General features: G+C 34.6%; 1 protein-coding gene across 1 annotated transcript in view; it reads right to left on the bottom strand.

The window, feature by feature from the left end:
* LOC112058335 (cadherin-86C) overlaps positions 1–21,906 on the bottom strand; it is a 164,713-nt gene that overhangs the window by 3,615 nt on the left and 139,192 nt on the right. Inside the window, exons 3-13 of the mRNA XM_052883349.1 lie at positions 19,723–19,913; positions 18,662–18,906; positions 17,120–17,203; positions 16,171–16,296; positions 15,411–15,675; positions 3,010–3,202; positions 1,936–2,179; positions 927–1,512; positions 496–844; positions 274–421; positions 66–196 (exon numbers count right to left, since the gene is read on the bottom strand). Coding sequence (XP_052739309.1) covers positions 66–196; positions 274–421; positions 496–844; positions 927–1,512; positions 1,936–2,179; positions 3,010–3,202; positions 15,411–15,675; positions 16,171–16,296; positions 17,120–17,203; positions 18,662–18,906; positions 19,723–19,912 — 2,561 coding nt within the window. The 5' untranslated portion in view covers position 19,913. The remainder of the gene's footprint in view (positions 1–65; positions 197–273; positions 422–495; positions 845–926; positions 1,513–1,935; positions 2,180–3,009; positions 3,203–15,410; positions 15,676–16,170; positions 16,297–17,119; positions 17,204–18,661; positions 18,907–19,722; positions 19,914–21,906) is intronic.

Here is a 21,906-nt window from a genome sequence, read left to right as displayed (position 1 = left end):
CAAATATAATAATAATAAGCGCTAACTTTCAAGTATTTAAATGGATAAACTATAATGATAATTACCTTGGTGGCATGTATAAAGGACACCCTTCACAAATACAGCAACATATGAGGAGTAGTAATACAAGTGCTATTAAAATGGCTAACAAAATCAATAGCCAAAATAACAATCGGCTTTCAGCTTTATAAACGCCCTGCAACAAATAATATACAAATTAGAAAGGAGTTGAATATTATTAAAAAAATAAATTAAGAAACAAGCATATTTTACCGAATTGTTATTGTCAGCTGTTGATGTTTGATCTTGGTTTACGTTGGTAGTAGAATAAATTGTAACATTTTTTGCTAATTGTTCTTGAAGTTTTGCGACATTTATGGCAGCATTTCCTGCCATACGAACTACAGCAGTAACCACACTTCTGAAAATCAATAACCGTAAGTAAATGTGTCAACTTGTATATTTATAATTTTTTATTTAATGTAAAATACGTACTTTTCTTGACTAGAATCCTGGTCACCGATACTTATTGAACCATCATTTAATTTATATGGTTTAATATCTATAATAGTTACTTTTCCTCCTGAAAGAGTGCTCAAAACCTCTTCAAGTTTCTTTCTATCAGGGTTTGCTCCAGGCACGATAAATGACATTGTTCTTGTTTTACTTTCAGGAGGATAAATTTTTACCGTTGAAGTTGAAAATAGTTTTGGTACTCCGAGGTCATAAGCTCTTATGGTTAATATATAAACTTCGCTCTCTTGCTCATTGTCGTTTTGTCGTTTTTGCCTATGAACATTTTGTTTTTTTGTCCTCTTCAATGCTTCTAGCAGATAAAGTTCACCTGAAAACAAAATAAACATTTAAATTGAGTACTACATCATTAAACTGTTAATGCAAATAAAATCTTATAATGCAATACGTACCTGTTTCTTCATTAATAGCAAATTTTCCTTCACTGTTTCCTTCTACAATTTCATATCTGACTACATTATTTGGTGGCTCAGCATCTTTATCAACTGCCTTAACATAAGCTGCTGAAGTAAAATTATTCAAATTTGGCGATAATACAAACTCATAAACCGCCCTTTCGAACTCTGGTGGGTTATCATTTACATCTAATAACTTAATAATTAATGGCACTGTTACTCTTAAACCTACACCGTCGTTATCTCTAGCCTCTACTAAAAAATGCAAATCTGGCATGGATTCGCGATCAAACCCATGATTATTTGTTGCTACAGTTATTAACCCCGATATAGGATCCAAGTTCAGTGACGTATTTAAGTATCCTAATATGGCAGTGTACTGTATTTTTCCAAAATCTCCCGTGTCGACGTCATCAGCAGCAACTTGTACGACCCGCGTACCCGCTGTTACATTCTCGGGAAGTTCAACATCATAGGAGAGCGCCAGAAATACGGGAGGGTTATCATTCACATCGTTCAAATACACCGTTACATTTGCAGTCACTGACAAATTAGTTGCTGGTCCAAGCTCTTGAGCTAAAATCTGAAAAAATATAACAAAACCTATAAATTTAAAAATATTTACAATACATTCCTACTGTAAATGCTTACGAAAGAGCAATGCATTTTCAAAAATATTCAGAAGATCTTATGAAATGACTCATTGGTCAGTAGCCGATCCCCTTCGTCATAATTGATCGATTGATTGTGAAATGGTGATCGTTACAGACTCAAACATTGCCACCCTAAGCACACCAACCCGCACTGAAACAACGTGATGGATTTAAGAACCACGTTCTCTTCCCTAAATAGGCTTGACCCCATGCTAGGTCATTCAAATATTATCTTTAGGGCTGATGTGAATGTGAAGGTTAATAACTCATCCTTATGAGTGCTTGGTTTTTAATGGGCATTCAAATAGGCTGCCATAAATATGAAGTTGAGTTAATTATAAATTTTTAATTACCTGAAATATAACTGATTTCCGAGCTTCGAAATCCAGCATAGTGTTGTCCCTCACTTTGATAATAAATTGAGCGTGTCTCTCTGCCACTGTTGGCGTTATTTCAAACGTGCCGTTGTTTCCGACCAGCGAGAGAGAGAAAACACCATTTTTCCCTGCGTCGTTGTCATTCACTTGAGGAATGTACGGATCGGTGAACAGGAGCGCCGTACCTTGAGGTGCATTTTCATCCAAATAAGTGATGTAACTGAAAATAACATAATAATAAAATACATTAGTGATTACTGTTTATTCAATTTTATTATTAACACTTGGACTTATGACTTCAGAACTAGGTAGAGAATCTTGATATTGAACTCTCGAGGTCAAGGTAAACAAAACTGGTATTTATTTAGTTATCAGTTTTCAACCAAGTAAAATTAGCTTTGAGACAATGCGAAGAAAAATTTATTATAAGCAGGCACATCCATGACAATTTATTTCAGATTTTACAATCCAAACAAAACAAATTCAGAACCTCCTCCTTTTTGAAGTCGGTTAAAAAAATTTAAGGGCTTATTTCTAATTTTAAGCTTTTCACTAAATTAATACGAAGAATAAAGTACCTATTGTATCATAATTAAGAAAAGCAGAATTTGGCTAATGAAAGTAGAGACTGAAATCACACGCCAAATTTAAAAAAATAATTAATCAAATTGAAAATCATAATTTTTTTCATTTTCATAATTTGTATAATTTATTTTTGAATACATACTACCTATACTATGAGTATTAAATTCAGTTATTTCAATATTTGCACTATAGTTTTGAGAATTTACTCCGATATTTTTAAATTTGGCGGGTGATTTCAGTTTCTACTTTCATTAGCCAAATCTAGATACTAGATAGATGTTTTCTTAACTGTTTGAGACACGTGGCATTTGATTTCTTAAAATGCACACAAAAGGTGCCCGGATCGGATTTGAACCTACGCCCTCGTAATCATAGGCAGAGGTCATCCACTGGGCTATCCTGGTTCTGTATTGGGCCGTTAAAATATAATAATGATGAAGGTCATTACAATAATTGTTAACTTACGACTCATTCTCAAAGTACGGCGGTGAGTTATCTCTCTCGGGCAGTATGAAAGCGAGCTGGACAGTGGATGACATCGCCTCAGGCTCCTCTCTGGACAGACGGACTTCCTCTGCTACCACAGTTAGAAGGATAGGAGCTCCCGCGTGAGATATCGCTGCTATCTCCTCTATGGGCCGTTCAAGGGTCACCTCGCCTGGAAATCAAAAGAAAAATCATTAAATTCTGGACATCTAATAATAACATTTACGATTGTATATGACTTTTAAACTGTTTTAAATTCAGCATATTTTTAGTTTATAAACAGGAATAAAAAAAATATCTTTTAGCAAGTAGCGTTTGGAACTCGTAACTTTAATTTTATGTTTTAAATTATTTTAAACATACGTAGTGGCTAGTGCCCACAAACTTTTCTGATCCGGTGGCTAAAACTGGAACTAATGTCGCGGCGGTCCCCATTTTGCAAAACATTAATCTAAAACCGCGACAATAGCGACACCCTCACCAGGCCATATAAGCACAGTAAAACCAGTAGTTGGACTTCATACTAGAGGTCGAAACGCGAGTTATCTGTTTGACTTGAAACCTACACCTAAAGATAGGTTGGAATCGAAACCACCTTGTTGCTTGGGCATTAAAAGCTTTGTAACCGGTGGGCTAGATATTTTTATAAAGTTTGTATAATATTTTGTATTCTAAAAGCATAATTGAAAATTAAAAAGAAATAAATGCTTAAATAATAAAATTGTGTAAATAGGTAAATGACGAAAACGGAAATATAATATTAAATCATTATTTATTATAAGTACTACTACTAATACTTGTACAGAAAAAATGTTGTATAATGAAAATAACTTCTGGGAGTCTATATTTTTTAGCTTTATCTTTTTTTTAATTTTTTCACGTAGTGTGGAGGCAGACCTAGATGGCATCACCGAAATAAATATGTTTAAGAATACGACCAATCCTTCAAGGTCATTGACGTAGTATCAGCCTTAATTAAATCAACTAATCAAAAAAACATGCATATTTATTGATCACTTCCCATTTTACTACTATTTATAAAGTATTTTATTTGTTTATATAAAAAAAGTTTATTTACAATCAAAAAACTAAATGGAAACACAAAGTTAGCAAATGTAATTAAAATGCTGGAGGCGGGCAGCCCTATGACATGTTTACGTACCGCGCGGCTTTAGGTATTTATTTCAAAAATACGGCCGAGTTACTATACTGCTTGTATATCTTCACTGTGATATAAGTTTATACACTATACCTACTTGTAGACAACTCAGAAAACCTTTATAAAAGGGATTGGGCCCGAAAGGGATAGGAAGAGCAGCGTCCCCCGCGACGTGCCTACTCGGGCAAGGAGGTGAATGCCTCGACCTCGAGGCTCGAGGCTCGAATACCCCAGCCCGTTTTACCCATTAGAAATATATCAATTTTGAATTTGTAACTAAATATCATAGTAGAACAGCTTGAAAAACTAACACAAATGTTGACTTTCTATTCAACATTAAATTACTTGTAAGATATTTTTATTCATTAAAATTAAGCATTCATGACATCTACCGGAGGGTAGGTGAACTCATTCGTTTTGGTATATTTACGCACATGAATTTTGTCCAAGCAGCTGACGTAGTTCTTTAAAAGCTCACTAGATGGCAGTGTTCATTATATAGTGAGAAATGATTAGAATGTGTTTAATTAAATGATTAATCAATATTAGTAATAATCAAGTAGTTATAACCATCAAACATAATATATATTATAATGCTGAATGTTAATAAATTAACATTCAGCATTATAAAATTATTATTAAATTATATTATAATGCTGAATGCTGAATATTCTTAGATGTATTATAAAGCTACATAACAAACACAATAAAGGCGGAATATTTGATTTATACAAGTCTTTGTTGTTTGTACGAATCACTATGCAGTAATTATTTATAATTAAGATAAGGACAAGACACAGACGTTGTGTATGGACATAACAATATTTACACCATGAATGACAACAGCCACCTACGCGTTCTATGATCACAAAGGGAAATTATAATGAGTCATTACCACATTACTGTTCTCAGTTCTCTTTACGGGTAACCATGTTTTATGTTCCTTGTTCGAAGGACCACACTATTTTTAGACAAACCCATTATTTTAAATATTTTAAATTTTTGAAACAAGTTTAAAGAAGGAGTAGCCGACGCCCAGAGAGTACGGGAATAAAATATATGTCAATCACAAAAAACGTGTCTTTATAGTGGTAAAACAGACTCAAAATCGGTAATCCAGAGATTACCTCCTAATAACAACACCACAAACTTTACCTCTTTATAATTTTAGTATAGACTTTAACTGACCCGTCGATGGTACAGTGGTTAGCCTATGCGACGTCCCAGGTTCGAGTCATCGTGTCCTCCATTGACAGTTCATTTCTTCCAAGAATTAAATTTTTTCATTTATTTTTTTCATGCTTTCGAGAGTAAGTTAAGATTTCAGTAGGTAATTCTTACTAACATGATGTTGTTGGTAGTGATAGTCACGGAGTCAAACATTATTAGCTTAAGCCCACCAATCTGCAACGGAGCAAGATGGTGCTAGAATTCCCTACCTTGTTAAAAGAGGATTTTTTTAAGAATTTAAATATCACGTGACGGAAAAACATCGCGAGGAAACCTGAATACCAGAGGATTTTCTTAATTCTGCGCATTTGGCGAGCGTGGTGGAATATTGGCCTAACCCCTCTCATTGTAAGCGGAAACTCGAGCTCAGCAGTGAGTCGAATATGGGTTGATAAAGACTGTTTATTAGTAGAAATATTGCACAGACTTATGAGAAGTATCTTTTGAAATAAGTAAAATATAGGTGTAAAACATAAAATGGCCACCCTATACTTTGAAATGGTGCCGTAACTCATATTTGCCATGAGAAACTGGCTTCCTTACGCATTTCTATCGGAAATAATAATTTCTGCTACCTACTAACGCGTGTCAATCTATTCTTAAATCATTATTTATAGGTAATGCTGCGGTATAATATAATATTACGTAGTATGTACTAGCAGCGTTAATTAGTCTTAAGCCAGCAATGCAGTAGCAGTTTTTTTTTCAAATTGATGAAAGTTAAATCACAATGTAATCACTTAACATTAGCCTTTGCATTCTGTAAAGTTACAGCGATGTGACATCGCTTATTTCCATGGCAACTTCGTTGTTAGTGACATTTTATTTTTGGGATCCCATAGAAATAAAGTTCAAATTCTATTAAAACTTGTTAAAGGCGAATATTACATTGAAAAGTTCCCTTAGATAAAAATAGCAGTTAAACGACACTTTTAACGGGCTTTTCCAACAATATTTTTCTTATTTTAATTTTAATACGGAGGTAGGTACAATATTATCAAAGTATAAATAAAAGACTAATAAGTAAGTTCAAACTAATTTACGCAAAACAGCAATAAAGTGATCTACAATTAAGTAACTATTTTAGGTAGTAATATAATAATTAATTTTCAGTTAATTTCCTCCAGCCAACAGAACACCGGCTTAGCTCATATACATTTATGCACTTATTGTATAACGAATGTTCTACTTATCAGTCTGTCACTTTCATTGTTTCGTGAGACAACAAAAAATATTTCTTCACCCGAGAGCCTCAGTTGGCACTGAATAAAACATAATGATGCCCATGTTTTTGTTTATGGTAGGATCGCCATAAACGGGAGATCGAAACTGGGACTATTAGGGATTTGTTTGACTTGTTTAGAACTATATACAAGTACAGGTTGCGTTGCGGAAATTTTTTAAAAGTTATAGGTACTTAATTGACGGATCTAACCCACGTAAGTAGTACTTCGCAGGTTATTGTTTACGTTTTCAAAAAAGTGTTCCCCTTATTTTCCAGATACCAAGGAACGATTTAGAGAAAGTGCTCCTCCTTTTTCCAGACTTTTAAGATAGTGAGGAATAATAATAATAAAGCGATTTGCGTGAAGAATAATAAGAAAGTTGCACAAAGCACACGTAATTTTTTAGATGTTAACATCTTAATGGATTACATCCGTGGTCTTAATTTTACTGAGTTTTACTGAGGGTTCCGAAGTTCACAAGGAACCCTTATAGTTTTTAATTTTTATTTTTAAAGTAACAACCGTCACTTCGTAAACTCGAACACGTAATATATTTTTAATTATTTTGATATTATCCTTTCGAATGAAATCGGTTCAACAGTGTTTGTGATAAAAGTAACAAACAACTCGGAATTATTTTTAATTATTGTAATAGGATTGTATTAAAATAATTTACCTTCCATGTTCGCTTTAAAAATAAAAAATAACGTTACCAACTTGTCCTAGTTTTCTAAAAATTAGGGTCAACTTATGTCAAAGGGATGAGAAAAGGTGGAAGGCGGGTGAGTGACAAGGTATGTTTTTATTACTAAGGCGTCAGTCGATTTCTAAAGGGCAAAGGGGTGTGTTTATTAATTTTATCGTAAGTACTTTTCAGATAAACGCACTCCATTTCTTTTTTAATTTTTTTTGTCACTTTATTTTCATTCTTTTCGTTAGTTATAGTAAGCTTGTACATATATTTTCTGTGTAGTAAGTAAGCCTAAAGCAATATTATTTGTATTGTTGTCGTTAAACAAATAACCTACTTGTTAGATATACAGGATGCAGTGCCGGTTTAAGCAATAAGCAATCTTCTTCTGTCTTTAAAAAAAACTACATAAAAAATTTGTATAGAAGCAGGCGTTACTTTGCGGAAGTTCATCATGATTATATAATAATTTATTTATTTTGCTATCATCCGCGAAAAGCCGACGAACCCATGCGACAACGTCACCCAGGTCCGACAAAATACTCTCTACGTACGTTTCACCCCTCCTCCTCGTTTCACCACTCTACAACGTGTAATGCACGTTGTAGAGTGGTGAAACGAGAAGCATGGATTCGTCGACTTTTCGCGGAGGATAGCAAAATAAATAAATCGTTATATAATACATAAAAATTTAAATTGTTAATTCCTTCTTTGGATTTTGAGATTTCTTTAACTTTCGTGTGCTCGTTTTTTTTCCTCGGGCGTCCCAGACGAGACGGGATGCCCTTCGCAATTGCTTAAAGTGCTTAAAGGCTAATACTGAAAACATGGGAATATTCATTATTTACCGATACACAAAAACTAGTAAGACGTGTTTCATATATCTAAATCATTCATTCAGTTGCAGGAAGGCTTATAACGGAGTATGGTACACTGTATAATAGTTTGCCAAGAGTGGCTTTGACATGCGATCCATTGGTATTTTCTCAAGCGAAAAATAGCTTGTTTGGAAACGGATTTATTTTCAGATACAGAATGTATGATTTTTTGATGAAAAAAACAAGATTTTTCTTATGAGTAATAAAGTAGTAGATTGTTAACTTTTGAAACTTGAAAATTAATAAAATAATTACGTATAATTATTGTTTATTTATATTACTTCAGATTCAAGACTGCTTCAGTACTGTTATTTAACTTTTTGATTTAACTTGATCTTATAAAAAAAATATTGTTTTTAATGAGCTACGTATTAAGATATATGTTTTACAATACAATAAATACTCGTACAATAAATTAGTAATTGAGTGTTTCTTATGTTTTTGTAGGATTGTTTTTTGTCATTCATAAATTCACATAAATTAAATTAAAATAAATTATAATTATAATTCTCCTTGGATAATTTTACGACTGCTTACTTAGGTATCGTTTTAATAAATACATTTGTATTTTAGATATACTTAATTGGTAAAACTATCTAAAAATAAATTATTCGTATATCCATTACCTCTTGATTACATCCTAAGAGACTACTCCAAAATTCTTCAACCTTTTAATAAGAAACTTAATAATACCCTAGTTCTGTTATATTACTGTCGGTTCATTCAATTTGAGTAACATAAATGCGGTTATTGTGACTGACCACCATTATATTCCTAAACTAGTGGTATTTATTTGCACCCGTTATACATCGCAACCAATGTAAATAAGGCATATTATGAAATAAGGCGGCTAGCTTACAAACAATGGTAGTGGGGCGACAGCGGCTATGGGCTAATGAGGTATTATTCGGTAACTCAGCAAAATGTTGGCATTTGTAGAAAAGCTCTTCAGTTCCAAGCGGACGACCACACCTTTGTTTAGCCTCTAATGGTCTGACTGAGGAACAGGCGCCCATTACCGTTTGCTTAGAAGCATTTTTAACATTCTTAAAATCCTGCTTTACCCATTCGTGGTTAAACAATTCACAAAAACATGCTGGTTTCGTTATCAGACATTTAATTTGAAACATAATCCCGTTTGATATTTGCGAAAAGCTTAAAAAAATTACATTGTTTTAAGAGTAGCTTTAATTTAGTTAAATTAAGGTTTAATTTGGTTTACATTCAGTTTTAAAATTTTCTCCACGTGGACGTTGGTACCAGGAAATAAGCACAGCTTAGCGGTATTATATCAAAGTTGGGTGCTAGAGTAGAATTTAATTTTGCTAAAATGATTGTTAGTTTAATCCCTGTTAGTTTAATCTGTGTTTGGAGTTAAATTGAGTAAAGCAAGTCAGAAACTGGGGTCAAGTCTACTAACTAGCAGTTGATAAAAAGTCTACTTCCTTCCGTAGGATATCCTATCAGCCAAAGTCGACTGATAATAATGTGATATATTTTATCGAATAAAATATAAGGTACCTTAACAAACATTGACCCAGAAACGGGAATGCGAACGGAAACAGCTGGTAATTTATGGTGAAGGATATGTGATATAAGTATGCTTTAATGCTCGACATAATGTCATGGTAATCAACAGCAACTTAATATTATCTGATTACTATTTTGGTCTTAATTAGTAATATACAAACCTAATGACTTGTTTAATGATGGTCCTAATCAGTGATGTTTAAAAAAAACTAAATCTCCGTACGGAGGTTAAAACACGGTTTTTATGTTGTGTAGGTTGAAATTTAAATGTAAGGTGCTGTTAGTGACGATTTTCAGAGAAATGCAGTAAAAACAATAATATTCAATGTATAGAACTCAGAAGTTTTAAATTTTCCAGTCGGAAAAGTCTCGCTTATAAGAGAATTTCACACTTGTAAGTATATTATTTTCGTTATTTCTGTACAATAAAGATTTATTGTCTGAATATAATCCTTTTAGAAGTGTGAATCAGAACATAAAGCCCTTAAGCTAAGCGATATGAATTATCGACTGTGTAGATTTGTGCTACATGCATGGATCGTAAAATCGAATCGGACTTGGGATAAAATATCAAATGACTATAATTTTCCTAATATTAGCTTGAACACAATTTAAAAGTGGTTGGACTATGACTAGCAAGTCAGTCTAGTTGACAGTTACGCATCGACCAGTCGCAAGATAATATCGGCGGCAAACAGTGTTTTTACTCGCTTATCTGTTAGAAGTAAATAAAAGAAATGATAAAGCGCTTTTGGACAACAGTAAAACGTAAGTTAATATCTACTTTCAATGCAAATCGGAGTCAGTAGATCGAAACGAAGTAATCCATTACTTTCAAAATAGACGTTAAGGATTCAATTTATTCAAATGGATCCTCACAACTTGTGGCTTTCGACATGCTAATCTGAACCCATTGAATGCCTTCTTGTGTCTTCTTTACTAAGTTTAACGGTTATGGACGTTATAAAGTTGAAGTATCCGGGATACGGATTTAGTAGTAGTAGAAAGTCATGAGATACGTTTATTTGTTTTTGGTATGATTTATTTATTGCACTCTGAAGAAATACGCGAAAAGTGCATGGTCGTGCTCTGGCTGGTCTTTATTTCCAATAGTATTTTTTTAGCATGTAGACTAAATAGTGAGAATACTTGGATCTTAAGATTACCGTCTTTTCAAGAAACTAATAATACGGATATTTTAAACTTTATGATGTAAGTACTTTGTTTGTTTTAATTACTTCAAATATTTAATCCATCATCATTATCATCATCATCATCATCATCCTCATCATCATCATCATCATCATCATCATCATATCAGCCGATGGATGTCCACTGCCTTCCAAACATCACGATACTGCCTGTATCCACCGAATCCCTCTGACTCGTTTGATGTCATCAAAATCGTTTTATTAAAATATTATTTATGGTAAAATGATAAACGTATTATAATTTAAATTAAAAAAATAACATTTCCACATGTTTCATTGTCTAACGAAATAAGAAGGACATCGGTCTGAACGACCAGCCTATTTACATTTAAATGTGATCCACATTACCATAAAAGTCATAAACATAAGCGCTACTGGCAACACGCAAGGGTTTCGCACGAACCTATCAACACTTTTTATTGCGATTTGCGAACCCTTTAGCGGGTTATAACACTGAAACCGGTCACTATAGCTGAGGTTTCAAAGTTAATCGATGATCTTAACATTAATACAGCTGTGGGCATCGACGGAGTAAGTTGCAAAGCAATAAAGTGTGTAAAGAATATTTTAGTTGAAAAATTAGCAAAATCCATAAATTACTGCTTCGATCAAGGCATCTTCCCCGATAGCCTTAAAGTCGCTAAAGTTTCTCCGATTTTTAAAGGTGGTAGGAAATCTGATCCTGGCAATTACCGACCAATATCGGTACTGCCGATAATATCTAAAATATTCGAAAGGGCAATATATCGCAGGCTTGATCAATACCTAAATTCAATAAATTTCTTATACGAAAAACAATACGGATTCAGATCAAAATCCGGTACTATTTCGGCAGCAGTAGATCTTATTACTAACATCAAATTGCAGATTGATAAAAAACAAATAGCTGTAGGTATATTTATTGACCTCAAAAAAGCATTTGATACGGTTAGCCATAATTTGCTTTTAAAGAAACTAAATAGTATTGGTATTACTGGTAAAGCCTTCGAAATTTTGAAATCATATCTCTCAAATCGTTCTCAGATAGTGAAAATTGGAGAAAATTGTAGTAGTCCAGCATCCATAAATTGTGGCGTACCGCAAGGTTCTATTCTAGGGCCTTTGCTTTTCTTAATTTATATTAACAATATACATGAAATTGGTCTAAAAGGGGATATTTCTTTATACGCTGATGATACTGTTCTAACCTACTTTGGTAGGTCTGTTGATTCTGTAATGCGAGAAGCTCAAAGTGATTTAAATAATCTTAACGTATGGTTTCAATGTAACCTGCTTACTATTAACACAGCTAAAACAAATTACATTTTATTTATTCCAAAAAATAAGAAAATTGGTACTTTTGAACCACTTACTATTAATAAAGACATTATAGTCAAATCAAACAGTCAAAAATATCTGGGTTTAATTCTTGACAACCAACTGACATGGAGAAATCATATAGATAAGCTTCGCAAAAAACTTGCATCGTTAATGGGATGTCTACGTGGTATTGTTCATTGTTTACCAAAAAATGTAAGATACACAATATATAACTCTCTCGTTAAGCCGCATATTGATTATCTAATCGAATTATGGGGAACAGCGACAAAAACCAACCTAAACATCATTCAGAGAGCACAAAATAAAATTATTAAGGTTGTATTTCATTACGACTTTCTAACACCTACCAATAAAATATACAAAGAAACAAAATTACTTAACATAAAGCAAACATACATATATAGCACTTCAATTCTGATTCGGAAAATACTAAATAAAGATCTACACTCAAAAATCACTTTTACAAAAAAAATTCAAGTACAAAAACGAGCATTTCGCCGAGCAAATCACCTTTTACTAAGTCACAAACCTCGTACTAGCTATGGTAACAAAAATATTATATTTGAAGGAGCACAGATCTACAATAAATTACCATCTGATATCAAAGAAGCTAAATCTATGTTTATTTACAAAAAGAAATTAAAATTTTATTTATTGAATAACATGTCATTGTAACACATGCCGCATCCAGTAAGCTATAATCTTTGTTTTATTAAAACTAGTCAAGTATACTACGTAAGAAGCCGGTTACAAACATGTAATTTAAAATCTACCCGCATTCTTTTTTTTAGCAATTATTTATTTTGATTTATTGTATGTAGGATTTAAGTCTAATTAGTATGTACACACGTGAATTACCTTAGTGAGTTAATTGTATTTCTCATATAAGCGAATTTTATGTAATTCTTTTGAGAAAATAAAGATCTTAAACCAGTAAATCATGATTCAAGTGAAGAATTAAAACCTTTAGGAAACTATATTCTATTATTAGGTGGCAAATTTGTTCTAGAACTGACAGCATTAAATTTATATTTTAAAGGCACACTACAGGCCTTAATCTACAAAGAAAGAATTTGTAACAGTAATTTTAAGTTTTCGATTTTAATTATCATCACTATCTCTTAACATAATCTGTCGTTTCAAAAGTGCCTGTAATCTAAAAATTTAATTTAAATAAATGAATGATTTATGAAGCTCTGATCCACTACGCTGTACCACTGCCAGTTTAGGGTTACTTGTGAATTTTGATTATTAATGATAGTGACATGACGTTGTTTACATCACTATCTCCCCAACTCCTGGCTGTAAAATACTGAGAATTTTTGATGAATTTTGGAAGAAAAAATGCTCAATATTTAATAGTACAAAAAAAAGAGTTTGTTTGTTTGTTTTCACGCTCATCCTAGATATTCGAGTCATGGGGTTAAAACACTGTCAGCTTTGCTTCTGCGGGTGGTTACTTTTTACATGACCGAAAGTCGAAATATTTTGTTTTCCATGACCAGGAACTCGGAACCTTATGATACGTAGTCACACAAGCAACCACTGTACCAACCAGATCAATTAAAATATGAATTTTAGGACACTCAGGAATCATGTTATACTTTTCCATGTTTTGTATTGGGATTAGAAAGTAAAATGAGGTTCGTTTATCAACGATGTGCAGCTGAGTCCAGACATTCAATGGGAGTATGTTTTGCACAAAGCCTCAGATGTTTGAAGATACTCATGAATTTTAATAAGGTATATTTTTATTATACCTAATTTTCATAAGGTACAATGAGAACCAAAACAAAACTTCTGAGAGAGACTTCGTCTTGTTTTGTGGGCTTCCTTCAATTAAAGAGATGGAGATAAGTTAATGATATAAATAATGTTTATTTAGAAAAGAGTTTTTATCAGACATCTTGGTGTTTTAGAACTGCTTGTGCTTGTGAACTGAGCCTACAAGAAAATACAAGTGAAACTAGTAAATTAAGCATCGGTTTGGTTAGATCGATATCCATTACAAATGAAATGGTCACATTCTATTAGGAACGACACAAATGTTAAAAAGTGTAGAAAACTAAATAAATTTCTACAAACTATTCAAAAACATAGTTATTCCACATAACACAATGCGATTTTGATTTCTGATATAAAAGCTGAATTTCAAATAGTTTTGCAGGAAGTAGTTTGCTGTGGACATGCATTATACATTCGATACATTTACGCAACGTTAAGGTTAAATGGATATTATTCCAAAGGTTACTCGTGTATAGGAATTGTATTCCAAAATATGGGTTCCCAGTTATAACACATATCGTGTCGAAGAGATATATCATGTTTAAATGATCAGGTTATTATGTCTATTGTATTATGTATGAGCTAGACCGAGCGACACCAATACGTATGGTAGGGAATTTATAGTTTGCACTTAGTATTACATGAAATGCACTGAAAGCTTATCTTGATATTATTCATTTCTCAATGCTTTACGTAGGTATATCGTGCTATATTAATTCAAACGCTTACGCTAGTTTTCGCCTACAAAATCGAATAAATATTAGGTCACATTCTCCGTCCAATGTAACCCCAGGATTTGATTTACGCTGTTCGTACTATGAACTGAATCTCCAGTTCTATTACTTTCTTCACAGCATTAAGTAATAAATAATGAGATTTTAATAACATTTACTGCAATTAATCATCTGCTAGTTTAAAACGCCTTACTTCGTAGCTTTGTTCTTTTTGGATTTCTTCTTAATTATCATGATTCATGAAGCAATATTACAAAATAAATAAGTCATAGACATATTTATATATAATAAGTCATAGACATAGATAACTTTGCTAATGATAATTCGTTTTTATTACGAAACTGAATATGATAGAAATATTTAATATATGAAAGAAATACATAAAGAATATGAAATATTAATGATTAGTATGAAAGCGATGATCATAGATATTTCGATACCAGAAAAATAATTCGTATGTATTTAAAACAAGATTGCTTTTATATGATTTTGTTCCTGTTAAGTTAGACGCTGTTGGGTTTGTTTATTTTTGAACACGACCCTGTCGGAGAAAATTAAAAAATCCCGAATTTTTGGAAATAATAAAGAATTTCAACCGTAAAAAACAATTACCTACCTGTAGTTTCATTGATGTTAAAGAATGGTGTAAACGGGTTCCCCTCAGACACGAGGCCGTATCTGATCTGTCGAGGCGCCCCCTTGTCTCCATCCTCAGCTCGCACCTTCACGACCATGTCACCAGGCACCACTTGTCTCGGCAAATGTGTGATGGGTGGCGCTGACGTGAACACTGGAGGCATGTCTTGAATGTCTTGGACCACTACCACTACTTCAATACTGGCAATATTTCGAGTATCCTTGCCCAGTTCTACGTATGGATCCTGTAAAATTCAAGATAAATAGCTGATACCCGCGTAAAATATAGATTGCCCTTATTCTATTCTAAACTTTAGCTAAGTCGATTCAATAGCCGTAAGACTTAACGAGTAAAAAACATCCATACAAACTTTTGGGTTTATAATATTGGATGCGGTAAGATTTCGTGTCAAAACTGATGTTATTTATAATTTGATCTATATTGTGGGATGAACTATGTAGTATAATTGAAAATTATATAGAAACAGACGATATGAGAACACTTATATCGTCTGTTAGATTATTCTACTATAGGAATTATTCTACTTTAGATGTATAATATAATAAATATATTATATCTCTAAAGTTTATTTGGAAAATAAAATAAGCAGAGTAGTTTACTAAATATTAATAATACATTTTTGAAGAAAAGGTTTATTAGTAATTAAAGATAGACATATGTTTAATGTAGATACTTAAATAAGAAGGAGTTAAAGCTTCAGAAGTGAACAAACTCTTACCACAGCGAGCAGTGTCAAGTGGTACATAGACTGAGCTTCGAAATCCAATGGGCCGACCAAGAATATCGTGCCTTCGGTGTTTTCGGTGGATACACGGCGCTGCCTTATTGCGAAGAGCGGCGAACCCTGAATGGAAACAATGACTGTAGACGTGACAAGGGGTTTTAATCAACCTTTATGAACAGAAAGTACTTTTGCACAGGTTGTTTGAAATGAAACCAAAAGCTTTGAGGTGGGTATAAAGCTTTGATTAAAGATACGAGTAGTATGCCCCAGTTGATATTCCTATGTAGTGTTTGTAGAAGTTTTACTTAAAATTATTACAGATTTAGAATTATTACAGATTATTTCAATCCTTTGTTTTCCTAGTATATACAACAACAAAACAACAAGTTTATTTACTATTCACTCTTTGTTTCTGAGTATTATTTGTTATACCCATTTTTAAATATATTTCTGTTAACTTAATAGTGACAAAGGATTGATTATGTTGAATATCATTAACATGAGAAATACTCTTACTCATGAGACTATACAATGTGATGTGATAACATGAGAAGTATTAGTACTCTTACTCTTTCGATTTTAATTATGGTACAATGTAAGTTATAACTCTCAAGAACAATGTCATAAATGTAATAATTGTCCTGATAATAAAATAGTAAGTGTTTTGTTAGAAGGTAAACACATTAAAACATTTTCCTTAGAGCGTCGATTATCATCAAACAAAATTGTATGACACTTAAATTTCACTCAAAGTGAAACAGTAAATGAATTATGATGGTGAAATTCCGTCAACGCGATTCCACGGTGAAAATGAGCCCTATTAGCGGTGGCAGCGAAACTTCGTTATGCGGTTGGCGTGAAATGCGTGTTGAACACGACAGGGGCATCATTAAATCCAATCATCACCTCGTATCTCTAGTTTAAAATTCAAATGAAGTCATACCCATAGCTCAAGTTCCAGAGGCTTCGGTGACAGCTGATTCTTCCTCGCTATCACTATCTCGAGATCCGTTCCTCGCTTTGCATCCTGTAACAATTGATGAACGTTTCTATCATACAAATATATAAAAACAAGACAATGAGTACAATTCATTGAATATACTCGAGTATTGAGAGCGAAAAAAGAAAAATTTAAGAACACAAAATAACTAATTTTAATATTTTTGGCGCACGGATGAAAATCGTCCATCTTTGAAATTACTTATTGAGGATTAAACTAATCTTGAATCCAAGGCGTTACTTTAGCATCAGAATTGTAATGCTTCGGGTTTTATACAAAAGCCATAGTAACCTAAAGTAATATTTTTTTTTTGTTTGATGGCAAAGTTTAACATAACGACATTATTTAAATGGAATTACTAAGTAATCCAAAATAATGTCAAGTTAAGCTAAAAATGGTTTTGCTATTAATACCATATGATATATTTCAGTTGTGATTAAAGGCAAAGACTTAAATTGATTGAGCTTATGGATAGATACACATAATGGACGAATAGGGTAGACTATTTTTTTTAAAGATTGATTTTGAACTAAGTGCCGTTGGTGCCATTAGCAAAATAAACAGCACTAATAAACGATGAAACCGATTGTAGCTGTTTCTAAACATCGTTAAATATTATAAGATTAGGTGAAAAATAGTCTTCATACTGCCAAACTAATTTGACAGCGTAAAAATATTATTTAGCCCTAGCAGTTAATTCTGAAATTCGTTTCCCAAGCGAGGCTGCCTGTCATCATCATCAATCACTAGCATCACAGCAGGCGGACGAGGCTGCTTCATTTAATGACGTAAATATTGGAAAGATACCGGCAATTTTTTCGTACTGGACTTTGGTAAAAATATAATATGTGGCTATAAAATTGCTCAGTCATTCTTTCAACAGGGTAAGTTGAGAGGTTATCCATAACAGCTGTCTAGTGTATTTGACATAATACCAGGGATTTTCCTTAACGAGTGAAAAATTAGCTTAAATTTAAAGGCTTCAGTCACTCGTAGAGTTTAAATGTCCGATATTTTACCGCATAGTAGTTAACAGTGGCTATTTGTACTTTTTAGTTTTCTGCATTGAAATACACAATTCTTGAGATCAAAATTTAAAAAAAACTACGACTACGATCATGACCAGAAGCTGCAACGACCAGATTATCTGAATAAACCTGAACAACGTGCACTTGACCGAAAGGTCATTTGGTCGCAACCCGGGTCAACTAATCGTTGCGCCTAAGCTAGGTGTAGTTTGCTTTAAGCGCTCGCGCATTAATCCTGCGACGGCGAATGCTGCCCAGCCTTCTAGTTCTTGTTCTGTCCGGGTACAGAACAAAAACTAGAAGAGCCTTACAATTAGCTGCTTCAACAGCGGTCCTGGTCGTGGGCACAAATCAAGCCGCAGTTCAAAAAAAGTATAGCTTTTGCAACCAAAACAACTAGTCGTTTAGTTAGCGAGATGCCTTAAAGGTGCTTTATCAAAAATAAAATGAGAATTACTTCAGGAACCAAAATGATGCCGGGCTGGTGAGGGAATATGGTGTCTCGTGGCGTGGTGGCGTTGGTGCCAGTGATGGAGCAGGCGATGCGGGCGCTCCGCCCCCGGGTGTTGCGAGCCGACAGGCGGAAGTCCACGTAGCGGCCGGGCTCCAGCCTCCGGAGCAGGATGACGTTGGCCTGGCAGACCGAGTTGTAGCGGGTGCAGGGCAGCGTCTCGATGCCGACGTCTAGGCGGCCCATTTGCCCTGATCAGATAAATTTGAAACCATTTTAATTTAGATTATGATCTAGATTATTTGACTAATTAATAATTCAAATAGGTATATGTAACTTAAGCGCTTATTCAAACAACACTGAAGTGGTTATGAGTCGGGCACATAGTATACAAAGAGCCGATGGACGTTGGGGATCCCAGGGTCCAATGAAGACCCCGCATTGACCGCCCGAAGATGCAGTGTTGTTCGAGTCTACAACAGGTGGAATGATGACATAAAAGGTGTTGCATAGAGAAACATGTTGCAGTATCAGGGCTGCTGTTTTTGGAAGTCCTCACAAAACGCCTGTGTCCAGCAGTGGACGTCCATTGACTGATATGATGATGATGAAGCTTATATGTAAATTATTCAAATCTACGCGCCCCTTTGAGCATCGAAGTGGTACCCTTCTCGTATAAAAAGGGAGGCCTGGCACTGAAGTTGGCCTTTAAAATAGGCTGATAATGATAATTCAAAATTTAAAGTTTTCTTCTTAATTGAGACGAATTCAATAAAATAGCATTCGATCACCGTACGGGTGCCGGGTCCATCGCGTGGTAGAGAGAAAAACTCCGAGCAGAGTCCCGGACTTGTGACAATAGGGTGTAGGGTTAAGGAATTCCTTGACGATCGATCAACACTCCCCTCGTGTTGTTCTCCCTGCCTAGCCAAATTTGGTAAAATCCTATTAGAGCAGCTTTGGATACTCGTTCTAATATAGAACTGGCTGCACTTCTAGAGACGCCAAGGGTCTTTAAGCAAGTCTTTATTAAAAATTCATGAGTGAGTATAAAAAGTAGACATTACCAATGAGTTCAAAGTGCAACGGGTAGTCGAAGTCGGGGTCGGAGGCGCGCACGCGGTAGATGACGGAGCCGACGGCCGCGTCCGCCGGCACCAGCACCAGCCTCATGAGCGTGCTGGGGTCGAACACCGGGTCGCCGCCGAGCGCCGTCGCGCACCACGCGAGCAACACCAACGCCGCCGAGAGCGTCATCCTGATAAACAAACTGTGTTATAGAGAGAGGCAGAATCATATACACTTAGGCTAACTAGACAAGTCGAACACTAAGTCATTGCCACGCGCTGACCCAGTGTTGGACATCAGCGCTGGCGGCATGAGTGTGCTGGGATTGAACACTAGGTTGGCATCGCTGACCACACGAGTAACACCAACGCCTCAGAGAGCGTCATCCTGATACACAAACTATATTATAGAGAGATGCAGGATCACATTCACATAGGCTAGAGAATTTGGTCGAACACTAAGTTATTGCCACGCGCTGACCCAGTGTTCAACACCAGCACCAGCCGCATGAGCGAGCTGGGGTCAAACACTTGGTCACCACCGAGCATCACGCGAGCAACACCAACGCCGCCGAAAGCGTCATCCTTATACACAAACTGTTTTATAGAGTCAGGCAGGATCATATACACTTATGCAGAGTCTGCAGAGATCTTACAACAGATTAGTTATGAAAATAAAGTTATAAGACTTTTTATCTTCCGGGAAATTCTCTGTACCACCTAATTGTCGAAAACTTCGTGCCGATGCATGCATACACAGTTACATATTTTAGTGTACGGCGTAATGATTCGCAATTTGTCTGAGTTTCTAGGAAGAATCCTACTAATATTATAAACGCGAAAGTTTGTATGGATGTTTGGATGTTTGTTACTCTTTAACGCCGCTACTACTGAAGCGATCTGGCTGAAATTTGGAATGGAAATAGATTTTACTCTGGAATAAAACATAGACTACTTTTTATCCCGAAAAAATTCATGGTTTCCCGAGATTTGTGAGAACTGATGATTTTGATGATTTGAATGTTTGTTACTGAATTTGGTATTGAGATATATCATAGCCTGGATTAACACATAGTCTACTTTTTATCCCGGAAAAATCCATGGTTCCCGAGGGATTTGTGAAAAACTAAATTTCACGCGGACGAAGTCGTTCGCTAGTAATTGACTTATTTTGCAATTCGCTGCGAAAATCCGATGAATCTAAGCGCTAAAAGCGCCCAGATCCTTTAGTTTGACATATCTGAGGATTTATGTTTCGTAGGTAGATATTTTTTATAATAAATGATTTGCTATCGAATCTATATTCGTTGATTTTTCGAATTAAAATGATTTCAGCAATATATTTGTAATTTATTCCCTCATTGTCAACTAGAAATTTGGAATGCATTGAATTTCTCCGTAAACGAACTGATAATATTTACAAGGTATCTAACCTTTAGCTTTTGCATTTACTAGAAATGTATATTACATAAGTTGTATCGTTAGGCAGGAATGTTTTACGACACTGTTTACTTAAATATCCGTGTTTATGGCGTTGTAAAAACTGGATCATAATGTCATTGGATTCTTTGGATGTTTACTTTTTGATTCTAATACTTCTAAGTTTATAATAAAACAGGGATTATTGCAAGTTATTGAGTTAAGTTATGTAAATACTGTGACTTAGGTGACAGCGGTTCTTTGCCGTCTTGCATTTTTGACACCAATATAATTATAATATGGGCTTGTATGTTTTTTACGGCTAATCTCTAAAAGGTCAATAGTATATTATAGGCGTCGCTTAGTTATTTAAGCTTTTAATATTGTATCTGTATTAAAAACGGCAGCCTCCGTGGTGCAGTGGTATGCGCGGTGGATTTACAAGACGGAAGTACTGGGTTCGATCCCCGGTTGAGCTGAGGTTTTCTTAATTAGTCCAGGTCTGACTGGTGTTGGGCTTGTGCCGCGGCTAGTTACCAAACTACCGGCAAAGGCATACTGATACGTCGTTATCAACCCATATACGGCTCACTGCTGAGCTCGAGTCTCCTCTCAGAATGAGAGGGGTTAGGCCAATAGTCCACCACGCTGGCCCAATGCGGTTTGTCAGACTTCACAGACGCAGAGCATTGAGAAATTCTCTGGTGTGCAGGTTTCCTCACAATGTTTTCCTTCACCGTTTGAGACACGTGATATTTAATTTCT

Source organism: Bicyclus anynana, chromosome 9 (assembly GCF_947172395.1).
Source record: "Bicyclus anynana chromosome 9, ilBicAnyn1.1, whole genome shotgun sequence".
NCBI classification, from domain to species: Eukaryota; Metazoa; Arthropoda; class Insecta; order Lepidoptera; family Nymphalidae; genus Bicyclus; species Bicyclus anynana.
The sequence above is the reverse complement of the archived record's forward strand: the minus strand, read 5'-3'. Positions and strand labels throughout refer to the sequence as shown.